Here is a 23586-nt window from a genome sequence, read left to right on the forward strand (position 1 = left end):
TCTGCTCATATAGACCCCATTTCCCAGGCTTCTTTGCACCTAGATTTGTTCTGGCCAATAGCAGGGGAGTTGCTCTGACCATTGACATCCCCAGTGTCAGTGGCTACGGAAGGGTACATTCTCTCCACCTGTCCCATCCCCCAGCGGCCAGCAGGAGTGGAGGAGTCTCTAGAAAATAGGCCAGAGGGACAGAGGAGCCCAGGTCCCTCCATCACCGCACGGAGCGCAGTGCCCGCCCTCCTTCCACCACGCCTCATTGGCTACAATTAAGATAAGAAAAATACTTTCGCTGTCTTTATCCACTGACATTTGGGGTTTATCCATTACTATTATGGAAGACTATTCCATTTATAACATTTCTCACATGCTGCTTCTGCAATGAGCTATTGATCTATCATCTATGTATCTAGACCTATTTCTTACTGGATTATAGAGAAACGCCTCCGTGCCTTCTCTCCTTTCCCTCCTCTTCCTCAGATGCTTCAAGTTTTATTACAATTGTTACCTCTACATTTTTTTAGAGAGAGAGAGAAATTGCACTGGGGGGTAGGGCAGAGGGAGAGGGAGACAGGCAGACTCCTTGCTGGGCAGGTTGCCTGACATGGGGCTTGATCCCAGGACCCCAAGATCACAACCTGACCTGAAATCAAGAGTCAGGTGCTTAAGTGACTGAGCCACCCAGGTGCCTCTGTTACTTTTAATTTTTATTTCATCCACATGAACAACCTACATAGTTTTTAAGTATCTATAGGTACAGAGGCAAATATCTTCTTTGTTGATTCTCTGTTCCTGGTACATTTTTAAACAATGGTATAAGGAATAGTTTTTCTCATGGCCCAAACATCTCTATTAACCCTCTCTCAGTGCGAAAATGTGGAACTCTTTTCTCCAAAAAAATAATATTTCTGGATTTCACCACACGGAGCAGGTTAAGTCTTGATGGCCGTCCTGTATATTTGCCTGGGAAAACTGACAGCGCACCCTCCAGTAACTGCTTCATTCATGACCCAATGACCCTGATTTTAATCATTTTTTATTTTTCTTACTTGTTTTATAGACTCCATCCTGCTAGGGCCAGATCAGAAAAGAAGAGTGAAAGAGATTGCAACTTAAGACAAGGGCTCACCGGGCTATGGCCCTGGTCCAAAACAAGCCCGCCATCTGGTTTTGTACATAAAGTTTCATTGAGTTATGCTCATTCATTTACACACTGTCCATGGCTGCTTTTGGATTACGGCGGCAGAGCTGAAGAGCTGAGACAGAGATCCCTTGGCCTGCAAAGCCTAACATACTTACGAGCTGGACTTTTACAGATAAATTTTCATGACTCCAGAGTTAGAGTTTTTGTTTTAATTGATAAAAATGTTAAAGACTATTATTGAGGGCTAGTACAGCAATTGTATTCTTTTTTGAATCGCTGATGGTGTATTCTGCACAATGGAGGTATCTAACAAACATCAGGCAAATTGAAAAGTATAATTCAATTTCTGATCACAACTCCACAGGGAGTGTCTTATATGCTACAGAGGGGTGGACATGAGCTGGTTCCCCAGAGAAGGCACATTAGGAATAATTATACATTATGTGTCTGCCCAAAGGACCCTAGGGAACATGGATCCAGTGAGACGGGACACACAACCAAAGGGGCTTGATTTGGGGTGGGGACGGAAGTCCTATAGGAGCCCTCCCTGCGTGGTGAGCCTGGGAAGACTTAGGGCAATGGGTGACTTACACATGGGGCTAGGGTGCAGTTGAGCTGAAAGGGGCGGGGCAAGCAGGGGTGGAGCAACAAAGGGGGAGACAAGAGCAATGAAAAGAGAACTAATAATAAACCAGTGGCAAATGATGCTTATTACTATTACTTAACCATTATGTAGCCAGGGGTGAGATCTACCACCAAAATTCTTCAGAAAATACAGTGTTGGTAATTTGTATTCTTTATTAACATTTAAATGCGTAATAGGATTTTATAAGTAAACCCCTGGGACACAGCCCCCATCCTGACCCCTGGCCATCTTGAGGCTTGGGGCACCACACTCATTCTACTGCAGGCACTGCTAGCCATTCTCCAACACAAATGTGAATTTTCTGGTGTTACAATTTCTGCAAACGTTAGTTCTAAAAATGCCTTTTCCATGGAACAGCTTGACAGGAGTATGTGTATATATATAAAAAAATAACCAAGGAACTGTGGGTGGCATGTACTATTATTACAAAAATAGATGGAACCCCGCATATCAACATTGGGTTTTTAAATATACAAAGGAAAGGAAAAAGGGAAGAAAAAAAGAACTGAATGTTTTGGCTGTAACAGTTCCTTTCCTCACTAGACATTACATTTTGTCAACTCAATCTTGCTTTTCTGAAGGGGCTCCTTAAAAAACCTGGTTGTGTTGAGTCAACACTCAGGTTTCAGAAGAAACCTCTTGCTACTTCATTTGTATCTGAAACTCAAAAGCTCTCAATGGTTCACAACATTTTAAATGTTTTGAATATGAAAATGAGATGGTGATCAGGATGTTCTACAGCCTCCTGTTACAAATTCTATTATATATATTTTTATCTTGAAGTCAATAGGCTTACATAGAAGTAAGAAAATTTCATCTACTGCTCTCTTATGATTAAAATTTAATGAGTCTAATGCCTTGATAGGTCGAATTCTTGGATATACAAGGAATTCTTGAATATACAAGGAAATAACAGCAACAGATTTTTCCTGCTTTAAAAAAAATAATGTTTGATGCAATCCCTGCTTGAAAAAACTGGATTTTTTTTTTTTTTTTTTTGGTCACTTTGGAAAACTGACATGAGGAAAGGAAGTAAAGCAGGAAACTTGCAGATAGCTGACCTGCATGGTTTTTCACTGGTGTAAAAAGTTGTTCTATCTGGAGCTAAGTCTCAAGAGAAAGAACAGATAGAGACTCCCAGTGGTTGTCTGGGGCCACAGGTACCCAAAGGATGTAGCTGGTCAGTGGAAATACAAACTCAGAACATTCTATTGACATTTCAAAGTATTATGACGTTTTGTTTTTAGCATGTGCTTTGACTGGACTCTATTATTTGAATTTTTTTTCCTGTATATATCCTCACACTTCAACTAGTTCTATAATTTCATAATTTTGGCCGCTCCTGTCCCTTCTAGAGATAGTGTCCCATTTCCTTGAGCATCTCAGTGTCCTCTAAAAATAGTCTGTATAATTACCACTCCAGCATCAATATTTTATAGTTATTAAAAATAAGGGGCATCTGGCTGGCATACTTGGAGCATGTGACGCTTGCTCTCAGGGCTGTGGATCTGAGCCTCACACTGGGTGTAGAATTACTCAAAAAATAAAATCTTTAATAAAAAAAATGAAACAAGATAGGGGATAATGTGCCCACTACGCCTTTGGATGTCACTGGTATAATTAGGAATAACACCCTGAACTTGGATTGTCACTGTATCACATGATTCTTGAGAATAAAATGCCAATCAAATTATGTAAAGCCTAGATATTTTAATACACATGGCAATGTTCTTGATCATTATATGGACATGGTTGAGAGAAGGCTGGTCTAGTATGTGGAAAACTTGCTGTTCCTTCCCCAGATTCTCCTGCTACTGTGATTTAAGGTCTTGGAAAGAGATCTCGCTTTGTCAAGACAAATTTTAATTTCTTAAAGAAGACGAGAAAAGACAAGAGTATTTCTTTATCTGACACAAAGTCAAGTGAGCCTTTAATCACATTTTTGGTATCAGGTGAAAGGACTTCAACAGTTTCAAGGGACCAATGTAAGACAGGGTCCATGCTGTGGTTTAGGCAATGAACTGGAATCAGAGAGATAGGGGCTGAATCCAGGCTCTGCATGGACTAAGTATGTGGTCTTGGGTTAATTATTTACTCTCTGTTTCTTCATCTGTAAAACGAGGATAATAGTATTACCCACTTCCAGTGTGCATGTAAATTGCTTAACACAGAACCTAACAGACAGTAAACACTTAATAAATAAATGGTCACAGCTGTTGCTGCTACTCTCACTAAAATGGACAAAGTCAGAGAAAAAGACAACGTCTCATTCTGATGAAACAATTCTCAAGGAATCTGAGATGGACAAGCCTATTTTGATGTAGTTAACTCAGAGTTTCAACTTGTTGCCACATAGTTTAAATTCAGGTAACATGTTAAATGTGAAAAAGGGACAGATTACATAAATAGTACCTGCGTTCAGAGGCTCACTATGGAACCACTATGTGGTGATGATGTAAAATACTCAGTGACATAGTGAGATGATCATAATGTGTATTAATTAAAGAGCAATTTCCTAAACATTATATATATTTCATTTTCACTTCATTTTATATATGCATATTTGCATGAAGGAAAGATTTGAAATACAGATGTAAAAATGTTATCGATTAGTATTTTTGATAGTTAGAAGGATGAATGAGTAATATTATTAATAACATTATTGCTTTTCCCTAAATTTTCTGTAAGGAATATGCATTGTCTCTGCAATACAAAAAACTTAAAGTTATTTTTATAAAATGACATTCAGGGAAATAAAAAATAATTTTTTCTTGGTGACCTACAGAATGGTTTTTTAAAAACAAAGTCCAAATGTTTTATATCCAGAGCTCTACTAGTACCAGAAAATAAGGGAAAGACAACATAGTGAGGAATAATAAGAACATTCCAGCTGTTACAGGATGGTCTCATTCATGGTATTTACCACACTCTTCCTAGAACCCGTGAATCATGCAATGACCGTCTTATGGTTTAATACTAGTCTGCACTTTTTTTTTTTTTTAAGTTTAATAGTTATTTACATTTGGTAACTTTCAATAACGAAAAGATTGATTAAAAAAAAAAAATAACAGTTTGCCATTTTGTTTTTCCATGCTGCCATTTTGTTTTCGTTTGGTTTGTTTTACACATAATCCTCCGTGTTTGGGGCAGCAAACACAGAAACTGTCACTTAAACTGGAGGCGATGCCAGGAATCTGCTTCACAACTTCTGAGTCAGCTCTACCACACACCATCTCCCCATGTTCATGACTCAGAGGAACAAAGCCTGCACTTGGTCTAATTAACTTCCCTTTGTCCTTTTAAAAAAATATATAGTCTTGTGTTTTCTCCAGCCATTTGCAGCAGATGGAAATGGACAGACTCTTACCTTTCTGTTTGTCCTGCGAACTGTAAGTGCCGAAGGGATGCAATGAGCTGTTATCATTTCTCCTGGAGGTGGTTATAGTGTTCTGACAATTCTCAAAGCATGGCTTAGAAAATGCCCCACACTCTGCAGGCTCCTAAGGAATGAAAATAAAAAATTACATTTGCTTTTTTAATACGTTTGAACTTGGTCCATGAAAGCAACGTAGGAGAATGATCAGTTGATGAATGAGCTCCCAAAAGTCTACTGCATATACACTCTCAACTAGAAAATCAAAATGGCCCTATCAGTTAAGACATCTTCGAATGCGAGATACAAAAACTACCGACAACGTGGTGCTAAGGACTGGGACGACTCATAGCCAGCACCAAAGAGGATTAACTTTATCATTCTTCCCCCCACTTACAACTGGCTTCTTTCAAATTTTCTTCCATCTGGGAATACAGCTTGTGGCAGTGTCAACACAAGAAGAACAGTTCATGCCAAGGGTATTTTTCTGCCAACCAGCTGGTTCCTCTCTCTCTCCCTCAGCGACTAAGTGCATATGCTCTAGGACAAGTCAGAACCTAAGCAGGTTTGCCACTCAAACGCCAGGAGTGTATCCCACTGTGGACACCAGGTCTGCTGGCCAGAAGCTAAAACAAACTCAGTGACAATGTCAGACAGGGGTTCTCCTGAGCTCCCCCCCCCCCACTTTTTGATGTTTTCCCCTCCTGTTTGAATGTGGACAGCCTTCCAACAAATTCACAGTGTCCTCAAAATGGCTGTATCCAGAGTAACACGCCCACAAACCATGTTACAGAGGTGTGAAGAGGGAGCTGAGGGGAGCCAGTTCTGGAGAGCTCCAGGAGTCTGATCAAGAGGATGGAGACACATAGAACTGGGTTCTGCGCTTGCTCAGGTTATGTGTCTTTCTCACAGATTTCAAGGAAGTCACCTGGACGCCATCTCACCAGTGTGCCCTTGACCATGTGTGAGAGGAGCAGGATGCAAGAGAAACAGAGATCCCATCTCCAAAACTCTTTACTTTGGAGCAAAGCATTTGGCCTGAATAATTTTATTATACTTTCCTCTCACTCACAAAAACTCAGTATCCTGCTAAACAAAATATTTAAAACATTCAATTTATACATTCTTAATAATTAAAATGTTTTCAGCTGCTGAAGTTCTCTTAGCTTCTTGTCGAAGCTTGTAACACTTTTCCCACACGTAGTGTTACCCTCTGCCTCTGTACTGTTAGTCAAACCAGACTCAGCCAACAAATCCTAAATGAAAGCCCGAGCCTCAGCAGGTAGGAGAGGTAGGACTTACTTCTTACTTCACCTAGCCTTGTGCTTCAACAACAAGAACCAAAAAACAAAACAAAACAAAACTCTGCTTTCCCAGCTCTTTGATAAATGACACCATCGATATCCTAACAACTGATCAGTAACCAGCCTAATTAAAGTATTCAGCTTGTAAAATAGAGCTGTCGTGGAGCCCTCCATTAGCGTCCCAGCCAATAAAAAATATAATGGATTTTTAAACATATTCTGCTTCTACCAAGATGAGCTTGTAGAGAGGAGGGAAATGTTTGGGGGGGGGAGGGGGGAGAAAAAAAAAACAGGTCATAACCCATTTTTTAATACTAAGTCTCTAGGCTCAAATAGAATTACAATTGAACTTCAAGCTCGCCCTTTGAAAAACATGTTTCTGTTTAAAATGATTTTGATTCAATCAAGGATTCATTATGTATTCTTCACGAGGTCCTCATCAAAACTGTTTACGTATCTTGTACATCTGGGTAATGTGGGAAAATACTCCAACAACTATATATTTTGACTTTCCTTAAGTAGCTCCTTTAATTTTTTTTTTATATCAATATAATGTTCAAGTAACCGTTTTGGTATTCTTGCCAGATCTAACTAATTGATTTGCCTGAATGTATGAGCAGTGCTGAGACCTTTTTCTCGGGTATGCTGCTTTTTTATTGTACCTGAGGGTGACTGTTTCTCCACAGGGGACACAGCAAGAGCAGGAGTGCACGACATATGCTTTGACACAGCAAAACACAGAACTGGGAGAGAAATAGCTGCAGACGGTTTTTCTGTTTTTTTGGATTTTTTTCCAATTTAATAAAGATGAGCTGTACATCAGCAGCTGCTGTCTTCATAAGAGAAAAATGTTCTTTAATCTTTGTGGGTACCACAGAGATTCCCGAGAGCTGAGAGCATCAAGTGCCTGCGCATTCCCCATGGAAAGCGTGTAAATATTAGGGAAACTAAAAAGGGACCTTGTTTAAATATCCTCATCAAAATTGTGAGGCACCTGGGTGGCTCAGTGGGTTAAGCCTCTGCCTTTGGCTCAGGTCATGATCTCAGGGTCTGGAACAGGCCCCACATTGTGCTCTTTGCTGGGTGGGGAGCCTGCTTCCCCCACCCCCTCTCTCTCTTGCCTGCCTCTCTGCCTACTGTGATCTCTGTCAAATAAATAAATAAAATCTTAAAAAAAAAAATTGCTTGTCATCCCATTTCTTAATTCCCAATTAATTTCCTAGTGAACTACATTAATAAGACACTTCCAAGGATGGGCAACACACCGAAAGTTTAGTACTTTCTTCTGATGGAATAATTGTCAACCCACGTCAGAGTGGGAGACCAGAAACTCGTGCAGTGAAGAAGAATGTAAATGATAAAACGTCACAACTAGAGGAGCCCAAGTACAGAATGCTCACCCAGCAGGCACACGCCCATTTTAGAGAAAGACATGAAATTAGGGAAGGGGAGAGATAGCAGACATAATTCTTAACAACCTTGTTCATTTTGTTCTTTCTTTCTCTTCTTTCTCCCTTAACTCTTGCTATTGGCACAGGAATGGTACTCTACAGCAGTGCCTTCCAGACTTTTCTCTTAGTTGAACTATCTTTGTTCCAAGAAATCTTAAGGGACACATAATACACAGATGCTCAGAGGGGTAGCTTAGGGGCCCACGGGCCATCCCTCACACCAACGGGGTACCATGAATCCCAAGGCTCTAGGGTAGGACTTAAATTAAACCAGAAAGGAGGCAATTCCACCATGGATGGGAGCATTAGATGAGGGTTTTATAACTATGTACATAAGTAAAATCCATTAAATATTCATGGAAGCCTCTCTGTCACTTAAGCAGACACAAATGTTGAAAACGAGTTGGCTCATTATATATAGTCTCCAGTAATTGGCCAATTTACATTTATTTAACATTTACAAGGTTATGTACAGAAGAGTAAAAAGGTACAGTTACTCTCTTCCAATAGCTGATAATATAACAAAGTGAGATCTAGTTTATAACTTTACTACTTCAGCTGACCCTCTCAGATAAAGGAGGTCTCAGAGGCATCTTTTATTCATTCATTCGACAATATTTATTAAGTGTCTACTGTGTGCTGGGAAATGAGGATACAGAAAGGGATAAAATAGACAACAGTATCTGTCATCTGCAAGTTCCAAGCACTCAGCTAGGTATGTCTTCACATGGTCAGAAAATGCACAATCTGGGAGTTTCGCTCAAGTAATCCAAAACTTTAGAGCCTACGCTTTTAACTACTACGAACAATAGTAGAAGGTAGTTGAAACTTAATTTGAAAAATCTTTTGGGACGCCTGAGTGGCCCAGTGGATTAAAGCCTCTGCCTTCAGCTTGGGTCGTGATCCCAGGGTCCTGGGCTCAAGCCCCACATCAGGCTCTCTGCTCAGCAGGGAGTCTGCTTCCTCCTCTCTCTCTGCCTGCCTTTCTGCCTACTTGCAATCTTTGTCTGTCAAATAAATAAATAAAATCTTAAAAAAAAAGAAAAATCCTTTTTAAATTTTGAGTTAAACATATTATTAAAACTAATATTTTATATTAGTGTTTTGTTAACAGTATTCTATGTTAACTCTGAATATTACCATATTACAAAAACATTACTTGTCCTCAGAGAATATCTGTGTGATGCGCTCATGTTTTTCTTAACTCTAAACTGTGATCAACCGTTTTCTGAAAATATTCTTTTTAAAGATTTTATTTATTTGAGAGAGATCACAAGTAGGCAGAGAGGCAGACAGAGAGAAAGGTAGAAGCAGGCTCCCTGCCAAGCAGAGAGCCCAATGCGGGACTGTGCCAAAGGCAGAGGCTTAACCCACTAAGCTACCCAGGCGCCCCTTCTTAAAATATTTTTAAGAGCGTTTAATAATTATTTTTCATATATAAAAGAAAATAACGTTTTAGGAGTATTTTATAATTATTATAAATATATTAATATACTTTATAATTTAATACTATAATTGTGTAATATAAATATAATTGTATATAAGTGAAATGTTTAGGGATAACAGCAATCAAGAATACTTTATGCTTACACTTCATGTGTAGGCAGAAGTATTTCTTGCGTTAAAAAAATCCATAAAAAATCATGATAAAACAGTGCAAAAATACTTATTTAATTAAAAACATTTATTTAATATAACATGAAGCAAGGAGCTTGCTTAATAAATCAAGTTTTGAATTAGTTAAGTTCCAGGTCTATATTATCTACATGCACATTGTGGGGGAAAACATACTGCACTATAACATTTACAAGGTTATGTACAGAAAAACATGAGCGCATCACACAGATATTCACTTTACACTAAGCACTGTATACCTCTGATTAAGAACTTTCTAAAGTATGGACGCTATAAGCACATCAATCAAAAAAGTATTTAAAGATGCTATGTAGTTTAATAGTTTACTACATAAATGAAGTCCAAAGTCTAGAAATTTCTGGGGGGGAAAAAAAACTAGAAAATAAGGACCTGTTAGATTTGATAAATTACTTACTTGATATGTACATATTTATACCTTCTAGTTATCCCTATAATATACCACGTGTTTGCCACCGAAATCCATCAGAGCCCTTCTGAGGCATATTTTCCCAGTTTCAGGATCAGTTTGATACTAAGTGATGGAACTTTGCATATTTTAGGTGGCCATTTGGGCAATTTGCTGAGGGAACCAAAGACATGCGTCACCTCCAGTGGTCTCTCTGGTCTCCTCAGAATCACCAACTGGATCATCCCTCGAATGTTTCCTTCCATGGACATCGATCGCCTCAGTGTCTCCATAGCTTCGTGGTTGGACTTTCCCAAAAGAGATTCCCCGTTAACAGCAATCAGCTGGTCATTCATCCGCAGACGACCATCCTAGGGCAGAGGAAAAAAAAAATGTATGAAACAGAGAAAAGTATGGTGATGATGGATGACTGTTTCAGGACAAGTTCAAGTTTAGAAAGAAAAAAAAAAGGAAGAAGAAGAAGAAAACCCCCCCAGCCATTAGGAATGATTTATTTTCTATGGCACAACAAGTTTCTGGAGCTTATCAAATAGTTACAATAGTAACAATAATTAAGTGTGTGAAAGTATGTTTTTGAAATCTCAGAGTCCCAAGCTGCAATAATTTAGACATTTGTGTAATATCTCCTACCTAAATCTTTGGCAAGCATGCTAACCTAGCCTGATTCTGCCATTTTCTCTGGCAGGGACCGTGTTGGCTCATGGAAAGGGGGTTTGGAAGCAAAAGGAAGTGGTCACATCATTTGAAACAAGGGTTTGCATTTGCAGGCACAGAGAGACTTTATGCTTAAATGTTCCATATTTGACAGTGGTGATAAGTCTCCTAGAAATTACCGCTAGCTCTGGGAGTTGCTAGTCTGCTGGTCTGCAGAACAACACAGAGGTGTGCAGTGAAGGACCAATTTGCTATGGCATCTTCTGGCAGAAAAATCACGACAAAGAAGACTGTCAAGGCCTGTTTGCAGGGAGGCTCTGACTGATGAGTACTTTTACCCAGAATCTTCGGGAAACCACGTACTACAAAGTGCACGGAAGCCCGACATGTGCTTGGCAGCCTGGACCCCCGTCTAAATCACTTCGAGGCACTAGTTCTCTTCAGCCAGAAGCATCACACAAGCTAGAGACTACAGCAGCAGCTAACCAACTGGGGTACAAGCTCTGCCAACCAAAGAATGTGGGGGGACCACAGTGCCTCTTCCCCTCAGGCAGCCTCGAGGGAAAAATCTTCAAAATACTGACAGTCAGATCGGGGACATGCCTTAGACCTGTCTCCACACTACGGTAGGAAGTCCTCACTATGAGGCACGGGTGCAGGTGCTGTTTTTGGAATGTTATGATGTGAGGGTACGCCTGGGTGGCCCAGTGGTTAAGTGTCTGCCTTCAGCTCAGGTCATGATCCTGGGATCCTGGGATTGAGCCTCACATTGGACTCCCTGCTCGGCGGGGAGTCTGCTTTTCCCTCTGCCCCTCTGCCCCTACCTCCACTCGTGCTCTCTCTCTAATACACAAATCTTAAAAAAAAAAAAAAAGGAATATTATGATGCTGCTTAACAGAATAAACTCAACAGAAATGCCAGTAGGTTTGTATGACAAATTACCTTCCTAGAGAATTCCTCCATAAATTATCTCTAGTGATTGTCACAGAACTCCAGACTAACACAATGCTTTTATTCACATTATAGATAAAGAAACCGAGGAAGAGAAGGGCTGCAACTTGGCCAGGTCACAAAAGCAAACCAGAGACACACTGACCCCAGTTCTGATATCATGCTCTTTGGCTCTGCAGTCTCCCTACTAGAATTCTCTTTGTTACTTGGTCTCTAGACTACAACTGTACAACTCTAAATTGGGAGAGGAAAATGCGGAAGAGTTTTTTATAGTAGTAAATATTGGGGATCCATGTTCAAGTTAGGAGAATAAAATACAAAAGAATAGCACTTCCCTAAGAAATGAGAAAACCGGGCATACAAAGAACAATAGGACCAACTGGGCAGCTTTGGGGGAGAAATCCTGTGGACAAATTAATAAACTTTGACTAATTCAGTAGCAGATGGTCAGAGGAAGTTTTCCCGCCGACAACAGGGGGAAGGGTGAGTGTGGAAAGCTGCCCTGGAGAGCTAAAGCCATCATGGAGACTCACTGCATATGCCACCTGCTGGAGAGGCCACTGGGCAGACAAGATGGCGGAGGCCACCTGGAAGAGTGCATGCTCCTGAACGAAGAAAGTGGGATGGCAAGGTGATGAGATCGATCGAGAAGGGCATTCGATTAGAGCTGGAAAACGTCTGAGTGCACTGCCTCCACAAAGCACGACATCTCCTCCTTCCTTTTGTTTTCCCACTCCACTTAACCTTTACCCTAACTGGGAGCAAATCTGGAAATGAGATTTACAGGAAAGGCCAAACAAGAAAGAAATCTCTCCATTTCTATGATCTAATTTTGAGGGAGGCACAGAAAGACTGAGGTTACGGTTACACAAAGCAGGGTAAAACAAAACAACCTTAATGGTTTAGTTACGTGAAGTGAGACACAACTCGAGAAATCCTTACGGTCTACTTTGGCCTTTCATGGAAGAGGACTGTTGGGTTGAGTCTTGAGAAGGAGGCTGGGAGGGTCATTAACAATTAGATGTGAGATTTTTAAGGAGGAGGAGGAAGCAGAAGAGGGATCAAGATCCTCACTCTGTTAACAGGAAATGAGGTCTCATGTTGGATTTGCAGAGGGTTAGTCTTGGCAGGACACCTCGTCCTCTATGATATGAAGAAAGATAAAGACTGAAACTTTATGGGCATCTCGAGGATGGAGGAAATACAATCTGAGTGAGATCACACCTGGTAACCTCATGTGAACCTTCTCTGGGAAGTATGGAGCAAGTTCTATGTGAAGAAGTAAATAAGAGATAAGGAGATACAAGGACATTTTTTTTTTTTTTGATAAAATAATCTCTTACCAACAGATACTAAGCACAAACTTTCGTTTTTAGCTACATTCCAGTCTCAAACAGATAGAGCACAACGTTGAAGTAGAACATGTTTACATACAAGTCCAAACAAAAAGGCAGGTCAGGTCACCCCAGGGCAGCTGGGATTTTTTTTGTTTGTTTGTTTTTTTGTTTTTGTTTTTTAAAGAAGACATACACACTTATCACAAGCATCACTGGAGAGCTGGGGGCAGGATAAAAATCCACACACTTTCATTTTCAGGCCTGGCTGGTCTGTAACTCATGGTGTGTGCTTTCTCTGTATAAGATAAATGATGGGTAATTTCATTAATGGTGATGCCAGTAAGTGCCATGATGTCCTAACATTTAGAATATAATCATAGAATTTAGAGCTTGGAAGGTCCTTCGAGATCATCTTTTCCAACCTCTTCTGTTTACAGATAAATAATGTGATGTCAAAAGGGGATGCAAAACCATCGATTGAACTCCTCTTAAGAAAAGGCACTTCCCCATGGGCTGGGACTTGCTCAGCTAGTTAGGGTCAGGGCTAGATCAGAAGAGCCCAAGTCCTGGCTTCTTAGCATTCTCTATTCCTAACCATTCCCTCTGCTACATAGGTGAGGATGACTAGTTCCTAAAGAATTAATGCTTCAAGAATAAAACATTCAAAGCCAGAGTGGACAATATGCCATCAGATGTCTCCTGGAAGAGAGCCCGATATAAAATCCAGAGTCACATGGCAGAAGATACGGTGACTGATGCCTGTGTTGGGGGATGGCAGGACAAGTGCTGTCTTCTTCTGAAGAAGCAGAAGACAACAATTTGTTCACCTCTCTAACCATACAGACATAAATGCATACCCATGTCTGGTCTTGATTGAAAATGAAAGTGATTCAATGGAAAGCTCATGAAATATCTCAACCCAGATTCATTAAATATCCTTCAATTGTATATGCCCATTGTGTATGCTTTGGGATAATTTTGACCAAGAAAAGCACATTTTTGTGGTTTTTATCTTTTTAATACTATGTTTAAGTGAGTACTTAGACATGAGAATGTTAACTCTCATCAACTGATTTTATAGAAGTGAATTCAACTATCCAGGCATATAACTCAGTAACCTTAGCATATTTATTTCATTGTAATTTGGGTCATGCTTGCATCTGTTAAAGAAAAAAAAAAAATCCCTTTCTACTATAGACTATTTGTGTCCTTCCTCCCCCAACCCTCTTCCAAATACATGTTTCAAATACGTGATGTTATTAAGATGGAACCTTCATGAATGGGATCAGTGCCCACATAAAACAGGCCTGAGAGAGATCCCTCAACCCCTCTGCCATGTGAGGGTACAGCGAGCAGACAGCTATCTATCAACCCGAAATGGGTCTCACCAGACACTGAATCTGCTGGCGCCTTGATGTTAGACTTCAGCCTGCACTGGGAAAAAGAAACTTGTTTTCTATAAGCCACCTAGTCTATGGCAGTCTGTTAAAGCAGCCCGAAGAGACTAAGACACCTTCCTTCCTATTATACTGCTGTCAGACCCCTAACGAACAAGACTCCTCACCTCTGTCAATTACTCCCTTCATCTCTGCCCAATCCCACAACCAACTCTATCCATCCTCAAGACAGGAGGGAGTAAAGGCAGTTCCCCAAAGAGGAAGGAGATCAGAGTAAAGATAAAAAGTAACTTCCTTAGGATACTTAAGGACGAATAAAAACTGGTACAAGATTTAGGTCTTCTCCATGTCCTGGGATTACTTCAAATCTCATCGGCCCTAACCCAGTTCTCCTACAATAGGATGAGTGGCCCAGGAGACAAGATGTTTGAGTATTATATCTCCCTTTTACTGAGCACCTAATATAGGGCAGTCGTGATGCAAATGTTTTATATATGCTCTCTCATTTTGTTCTCACAATGATCCTGTGAGAGAAATACTACTCTCCTCTATTTAAGAGATGTAGACATGGAGACTCAAAGAGATACAGTGGTTTGCCAAAGGTTACTGGCATGGCTAGGTGTCCTTGTCTCTAAGTCAGACATGTACCTGTTATGCTGTACTCCTTCTAAATTCAGAATTCTAGAGATGATTAGAGACACTAAAATTTTTTTTATTTCTTTTTCCGAAGATTTTATTTATTTATTTGACAGACAGAGATCATAACTAGGCAGAGAGGTAGGCAGAGAGAGAGGAGGAACAGGCTCCCTGCTGAGCAGATAGCCCGATGTGGGGCTCGATCCTAGGACCCTGGGATCATGTCCCGAGCCAAAAGCAGAGACCTTAACCCACTGAACCACCCAGGTGCCCCAACACTATAATTATTAATGATAATAATTATTTAATGAGTTTCTTATGAGTTTGGGTAGTCATTGTGCTAAACCCATTATGTGCACTAGACAATTTAATCTTTACAACAATCCTATACACTGGGGACAGTCGCCCTCATTTTATAAAAAAGAAACCAAGAATTGAGCCTGTTCAATGCATTGTTACAAGTCCCAATTCTAAAGCAGATGTGAACTTGGACTGTGTCACTCTGAAGGCCATTTTTCCAACTATGTTGCTAGTGATTCTTGACTTTTATGGACTCTCAGGTTCCTTTGAGAATCTAATAAAGGCTACAGATTCTCATCTCTTAAAAATAAGTATTTACACCACAGTTTCTCCACAGCTGCACATTTGGACCAGATAATTCTTTGTAATGGGAGCAGTCACATATCTTGTAGGATACTCCATATGCCCACTGAAGTAGATCCACAATTTCCAGGCAGTCTAGTGACCTTGTATTTCAGCACCTGTTATACTCCGTGGTGCCCGGGTACTATCTCTACCATGATTACTGGTGACATTGTATGGCTTCATCTATCACCTTGAGCCAATTTTTTTGGTAAGGCCCCTCTACCTCTAAAGTTCTAATAATGAACATGGAGGGGAGAGTAAGAAAGTCTAAGCAAAGAACTAGCCTCTGCAAAACATGAAACAAGTATGAGGGAGTGGGCTGGTTTTTCTCGGGAGTAGCTGGCTGGAGCCCAAGGCCAGCTCGCATTCGGCCAGGGTGTTGAGAGGATTAATCATAACCAGATGTCAGCTCCTGCCTCTGCATGTTTCTAATGGGGCCCTCAGTAAAGCCTCCTGGGATATTATCAACACCCAGAGCCCAAATCCCAGAGCCTGACTTCAGACTTCGAAGCAGGGTTTCCCTGGAGTGGGCTGGGACTCCAGGCAAGATGACACCTGATTGAGGGAAAGGATTGTCCTGAACAAATCCTTCACAAGGCCCTAAAAGCATTCCATGACAACATCTGCCTACCATATTTTTGCAAAAAAAAAAAAAAAAAGAAAAGAAAAAAAAATCCAACCTACAGAAGAACTTGACATTCCAGATTAAAATCATTTGACTTCATTTGAAAACAACAGCAAGGAAAGGAAAAGAATAAATCAAGATCTTAAAGTACAGGTTTTGAAACAGAGAGGAGGAATAAAGAAAGTTGGTAAGAATAGAAGCATGTAAGTTCTTGTCTTGAAGAGCACCTACCTACATTAATCAATGTTTTACATCATCTGTCCTAACACAATTTCGACCAAAATAAACAGGGCCAATTCTTTCCAAGTAAGAGCTCTATTTTCCAGGGACAAGAAACTGCATTCTGGGGTTGAGCCCACCGCGATGTGGCCTGTATTTCTCCTTCTGTCCAAAATGTCCTCTGCATTCCCACTTATCCCCTGAATGGCTATCTATCCTTCAGAACAAAAGTCAGCAACCGCCTCCCACTCATAGATATCTGCATAGGGAGAATTAATTTCACCATCATCTCAATACTGATGATATTTAGTAATACTCATCTACCCCACCTTTATCATAGTGGACTTGTTTTGTTGATGTTTTTAACTTATTCCAGCACCATCTTGATTACGGAATGAGTTGTTTTTAAGTTCCCTATCTCCAGCCTACTATATATTGCAGAACTCACTAGAGATGTCCAAGAAGTGCATCCTAAGTCGAGTCACTTGCAAAATCTTCCATTCAGGTGTTCTGGAGCTGGTGTAAGTTTCATCTATGATGAACAAATGGTTTATGTACAAACTGTAACTGTGAGAGATTCACGGACTCAGGCTGGCCTGAATACGCCAGCACATGTTCACAGAACATGTAGACTTCTAAAAGGGAAACCTGATTACTTCCTGTGTACTGGCCCTATTGTCACTTCCTCAATGAATGTAAAATTTAAATTTACTCATTTAATTCAGTATTGTTTTAAAAGCTTCCCTCCTTTATTATGCAGCAAACTGGGGAAGTCTTAGCAACATACCGTTTACTCCATATTTGTAGTATTTCAACCTGTTTTTGCCAAAGATAACAGAATATTATTTAGAGTGTCACCATATATATAATCAAAACCATTCTAATACTTTCAAAATGTGTTATAATTCCTTCATTTTAAGCTCCTTCTGGAAAAATGAGGGGCATAAATATATCCCAACTTAGAGACTCTATCATAGTTGTTACTGAATCTTATTAATTTCCTCAGGAAAAAAAAAAGTTTGAGAAGCACTGATTTAAGAGTTATCACAAATATTCCCTGGCTTACTATGTGGTAATAGCATTTTGTGCTTATCTGACACTTCTGCTTCCTGTCATTTCAGCTTCCTCACCCATATATTCTTATCTCCTTCCTGATTTTCTGTTTTTGGTTTACTTTGGCCTAGGAAACTGGATAATAAAAAGCTTATTAAGGCATATGTGTTTTATATGAGTTAAGCAGAGTCTGCCATGACTGCCTAACAAGATGAGAATCTGAGGACTTTACAACTTCTTGAAAATCTTCTTATTAACAAGAAAGGAACTATACAATTTTTTGTGCGAAAATTGCTTAAAGTCTTGTCCCTGGAAGAATGGGTCCAAAGCAAAGTGTCAAGGCCAAAACTTAGATCATGTTATATTATAGTTTTATATACAAATATGTAATAAATATTATACAATATATAGTAACTACATATAAACATATGAATTCTCTCTCTATATATATATCTATATAGAGAGTATATATCTATTCTATAAATACCCATAATGAAGGTGACTATAGCTCTACAGTTGAAAGGTATATTTTCAGTGTCAAATTATCATTATCATGGTATATCAACTTTTGTAGATTATCATTTCCTTTTTGATTAGGACTACCAATTCTTACAATTTCTTTCAGCCCATGGAGACAATCATAGAGCCCAAAATACACCTCAAAAGATGTAGGTTTCCAAAATTTTATCTGGCATGGTATGGATTTTTTATTTGAATTTCTGTGTATAAAATAAAAATGTATAAGTGATAAAGATCATCAAGAAAAGCAATGATTATGCTGATATTGCGAGATTTTAAAAATAATGTTATAGTATCTCCCTATAAAATAGTTGCTACTGGAGAAAACCCATTAAGTGATGAGCCTGACTGTCTGAATTAACATAGGCCAAGATTCTTGCTTTTTTTTTTTTTTAATAAAAGTAAATTGGGTTATATAATTAGCATAACAATTGATACTATTTTTCTCATGTTTAAGTTAATAATTTCATTTTTTTTTTTTTTTTTGGAGAGGACAGAATATATATATATTTTTTTTATGGTATTTCTATTTTTCATTTTTAAGGTAAAATTCTTATTGGATATACAGTGATTCTGAATTTTTCCAGGCAAGTTTCCTGCTTTTAGGTGTTTCTAAAGCGAATCACATTTTCATGGTCAGGATGAAATGTCAGAGTTTAGCTTCTCACAGTTGAGAAGCTTCAACAGAGCAACTGACATCCTTGGAGTGTGGGGTCCATTGGTCAGAGGTAAAAACCTGGAAAACATGACTGCTTCTAACGATTGTTATGGTTTTCCACCAGTAGAAAACATTACCAATTTTAAGAAGAATGGGTAGTTGAAGAAATCATTTAACATTAGTGTTCCTTAAAAGCTGTCCCTTTTAACTGCCTTTGAGTTCATTAATTATAGATCCCCTCCATGATTTATAGATACCAGTAGAGTTGGAGTTGGAAATGACTCACACGGGGAACTCCTCCTGGACTGCTGTGGAATAGCTTGGCTGCTGCTAACTGGTCCAGATTACGACGAGACGTGAACATTTAGCACCAAGCTCTATATTCCCAGGAACTCTACAATTGTGTACATTCACTCTAAAAATTCACATTTGAGTCATTTTAAAACAGGGAGAGTGCTTGTATTAGATCTTTTTTTTTTTCTTTCTTTCACCTCATACTAAATAGTGTAGTTTATGAAATTCTGCATTTCTCAGAGGGAGTATTCCAAATTTCCTAAGCACACCAGAATCAAATTACTTAAATTATACCTATTTCATATTCTGAGCACATGCATTTACAATTAGCTATGTCAGGCATTTTTCTTTCATTTAATTTCATCATCATCAAGTAGTATTTATTAAGCACAAACCTGGCTAATTAATTTTCTAGAGAATAACAGGTATTCTTAAATCCATTCTATATAAAAGACCTTAAATAATCTGATACATGACATTTTTCCCTTAGCAAAAATTGCCTTTAAATTTTACTTTTTACCTTATTATTTCAAGGTTTCAGTAGGACATATTCTATTCCCAAAGTCTGTATATTCAAATAAAAAATGTCATTCAGAATTAATATAACCGATTCCATGAGATTTTTATTCTTATTATATCATACTAAAATCCTATGTCAATTTTTAAGAAAATATCACTCTTCTAGTTAAATATTTTTCCTAAAAGTGATTTATTTTTGAGGAAAAACCTAAGATAAATAGCCAGCTTAAGTTATTATAATCAATAGATGTAAAATGTATTTTCTCTTAAAAAATTCAGTTACTATAGTTCATGAAAAGCAAAGCAAAAGAAAGCTACTGATCTCAGAATTCAAAAGGTTTAGCCAATGAGGATGAGAATATTGAAGGTCTTCAAATCATTAAGACTTTGTGTGTGCTTTAGTGAGGGAAAGGAAAAGCTAATTTTTATGTGGATTTGGGGAAAGAAGAGTATCCTTCTCGGGGTACTTTTTTCTAACTGCAACACAGACAATATTCCTTTTCATTTAACAATAATGACACCACCGCGTTTGCTTTAAATTCTGATCACAGAACTGAAATTTTAGAAAAGCATCCTTAAGCACTTCATAATGTCATACAGAGTAGTTGGGACGCCTGGGTGGCTCAGTCAGCTAAGCAGCTGCCTTTGGCTCAGGTCATGATCCCGGGGTCCTGGGATCAAGCCCATGTCGGGCTCCCTGCTCAGCGGAGAGACTGCTTCTCCCTCTCCCTCTGCGTGCCACTCTGCCTACTTGTGCTTTCTCTACCTCTCTGTCAAATAAATAAATAAAATATTAAAAAAAAAATGCCATACAGGTCTTGGTTTGGAAGATGTTAAACCCAGAGACTTCTATCTAGTATTTTCAGGTTCTGAAAGCAATTACCCTGTACTTCAGCTGCCAATGCCCAGTACGAATGACAGAAACTAAAATGGAAGCACAAACATGTAATCCCTGTTACTGTTTAAGCAAATTAGCACCAATACTCAGTCATATTTGGCTACTGAGGTCAATGGCCCCTTTGTACTTTGAAAAGTGGAGCTCAAACGAATGCTTCAGAAATGTCCACAAAGAGCTCCACAGGCTGAAGGGGTCTGAAATGGCAGATGTTGAGCCCTGACACAAATAGGAAGGAGTTTCTGGGATTTCCTTCTTGATCTGCAGACTGGAATTTAAATATTAATGAGATTAAGCATTTGGATAACTCTGAGTAGAGTAAGAATATTGTTTAGTTTGCCCCTTGAGTGAGAGGAATTTACCCCAAGAGGGACTCCTAGAAGAGCCAGGTGCTTTTATTTTCAAACACAGATTTACATCTCCATTAGAAAGAACTCAAATAAGGGAGGAAGTGATTGAAAGCAGCAGCCCGAGAGGTAAATAAAAAATAAATAAATAAAAATAAATAAAAAGAGAGAAAGAGAGAAAAGGAAGAAAAAAAGAGCCCCTCAATTATAGTCACAGTCGCACAGTGGTTCGGTGGTTTTGCATCTGGCAAGAAGTAGCCTATCTTTGTTTATACCAGCGGAAGCCCCCAGGAGAATACAGCACACAGAATCCACAGGAAGAATTTGGTCATACTTTTCAAAGTAGTTTAGTTTTCAAAAATCCACCTTCCCTAAAGGGAAAAACACCTTGAGAACCAATTAGTGGTACGAAGGGCCAGGAGAAAAAGATTGTGCTCTGGCAGAAAGATTATTTTGTTGATTTCAGGTAAAAACCTAGGGCCAGATGCTAAAGTGGATGTTCCTCATGCTTATCTCCCCTTTGCCCTGGGGACACTGCAGTCTGTTACATTTGTATCTTCTGAACAGGGGACAGGAACAAAGTCTCCAAACAATTTCTGTAAGACATAATCCTGAATCACAGAACAGGTGGCAATTTTCTGAAGAGTAACAATGGATTATTGGAACGGCAGCAGCAGAATAGAAAAATACTTTCTCTCTCTCTCTCTCTCTCTTTTTCTGGTTAATCAGATTTCTTGTGAGCAAAGCTTAGTCCTGCACCCTTTATACTGCAGAAAGTAAACAAGACAAATGGATACTAAACATTCACAATAAGGCTAAATTCATGATTGATGCCTCTTACTGTTTAAGATCAGCTTAACTTAAATATGCTGTCCAGTGGTTTTTAGTGGTGTGATTGTCTGACTCAGCAGACTGGTGTCAGGAAAGAAATTTACATAAATGGAAAGTGAAATCTTTCTTGGAGAAACAGGACTGTTAGAAACTGCTTAGGTAAGGAGATGCTCACTTACACAAACATGGATATACACATTAAACCTGCTCTCCAATATCTGCTTGAGCTTAAGTTATTGCTCATAAAGCAGCTAAGATGTTTGCTTTTAATTTCCAAAAAATCATTTCAGTTCCAATTTTACTTGGAATAAATTCTGCAAACAGAACTGTCATTAGGTATAAGAAGAAGAATATCAACCCGGTAACCACAAGCAGGATCAAGGCTCCTCTTTAAACACAGCACATGCTTAGACGGCTTGGTGAAGGGCGACAGGTGTGGCACCAGACAACTCCGGGATAACGGCCCCCGATCTTCTGGAATATGAAGGGGTTGCTGAAGGAAGCTTCACCGCAGTACAGTGGAGCACAGGCTCCGAAGTCAGACTACCCAGGTTCAAGTCTTAGCTTAAGCGGTTCCTGGCTGTGACCACAGGAGAAGCACTAAACTCTGTAATCTGCAGTTTCCCTCTGATGGAACTGCCTAATTATCATCCAGTGTCAACATGAAGAACGCAATTAGAGAACCCACCTAAAGTATCTACCCCCGCAGCGGGTGTACGCTAAGTGCTGAGCACAGGGAAGGCTAATGCTGCTGCTATTCTTACTATTATTCTCCTTTTGCTCCTGGTTCTGTGTTTCTGAGCCAGATGGGAGAATGTGAGAGACTGAACGACTGACCCCAAACTTCCCCCTTCTCTGGACGTGCACCTTCGCCACAGCTTCACCAGGGGTGGACTGTGTTTCCCCAGGCCTTGACCTTGGACTCACCCACATGACTGCATTGGTCAGAAGTGCACGTGTGTGTTTCTGTGTGCGCGTGGAGGGGCGGAGTGCCAGCTCGGGGCCTCGGATTTGAGAGGCTTCACTCTGTCTTTGCTGCTGGCCCTCTGCCACCTCAGAGCATGAGAAGAACGTGCTCCCGCTAGCCTGCTGGTCCGGGGAGGGGGGAGTGACGTACACGGAGGACACTGACCTGCACAAAGGTACAGCAGCCTGAATCCCAGCCACTTGAGCTGTCCTGCAGAGTCGTGAGAGACATATAGGCTTACTGATGTATGTTACTGAAATCCTGTCATTATTTATTATGTCAAAAAAAATTAACTGATCCAAGGAGTCCATTAAAAAGTTGTCTACTCACAATGAATTTCTTATTTCCAAAGGAAAAAGGCATCAGCTCAGTGTCTAGGTCTGAAACAAATGTGGAATGATAAGTGAGAAGACACCAGTGATTCGACCAAGCCAGCACTCCGAGACCGGAGATGCTCCTAGAAACTCTCCACAGATCTTTCTTGGCTTTTGTTAAGGGAGGGTCACGTGTGATACGTGTCAGATTATTTTTAAACAGCTAACATTTGTTGAAAGTTTATCGTAGGCACTGTGCTGGACAAAATGCATACAGTATCTCTCTTTGTCCTTTTAAGAGCACCAGCAGGTAGGCTCTATTAATTTTATTCATTTTACAAGAGAGGAAACCGAAGCATATGGAGACAAGTAACTTGTCCGACAAGTACCTTGTCCACATGATAGCGGGTGGGAGCAGTCTGGGGAGGACTCCAACTCAAGAAGCCCTGTGGCATGGCGTGAGATGAGCATGGTGGGGAGGGTGGCAGATCATAAGCACAAACATGTTTCCCCCATCTCTAATCACTTTGCTGTTTTAATCATAGTATGTGTGTTAATTTCATCTGCAGGACACTTGAATTAGGTATTACCCATTATGCACCCCCCAGAAATGAAGATATGGGAGCACAGCAGGTCACATTCCTCACCCATATTCCCACAGCTAGCAATGGTGTCCTGGTCAGAGCATGGCAATGAAGCTTGATTTGAACCCAGGCCATCTAGATAACCATTATACTATGTTAATAT

The 23586-nt window shown here is 39.7% G+C and overlaps 1 protein-coding gene across 3 annotated transcripts in view; it reads right to left on the bottom strand.

Annotated features, from left to right (window-relative positions):
- PARD3B (par-3 family cell polarity regulator beta) overlaps positions 1–23586 on the bottom strand; it is a 1038672-nt gene that overhangs the window by 416787 nt on the left and 598299 nt on the right. For all 3 annotated transcript variants that reach the window (XM_082689121.1, XM_082689120.1, XM_082689122.1), the window contains 2 exons: positions 10157–10327; positions 5155–5287 (listed from right to left, as the gene is read on the bottom strand). In XM_082689121.1, coding sequence (XP_082545247.1) covers positions 5155–5287; positions 10157–10327 — 304 coding nt within the window. The remainder of the gene's footprint in view (positions 1–5154; positions 5288–10156; positions 10328–23586) is intronic.

Source organism: Mustela nivalis (genome assembly GCF_964662115.1).
Source record: "Mustela nivalis genome assembly, chromosome: 11".
Classification (NCBI taxonomy): domain Eukaryota; kingdom Metazoa; phylum Chordata; class Mammalia; order Carnivora; family Mustelidae; genus Mustela; species Mustela nivalis.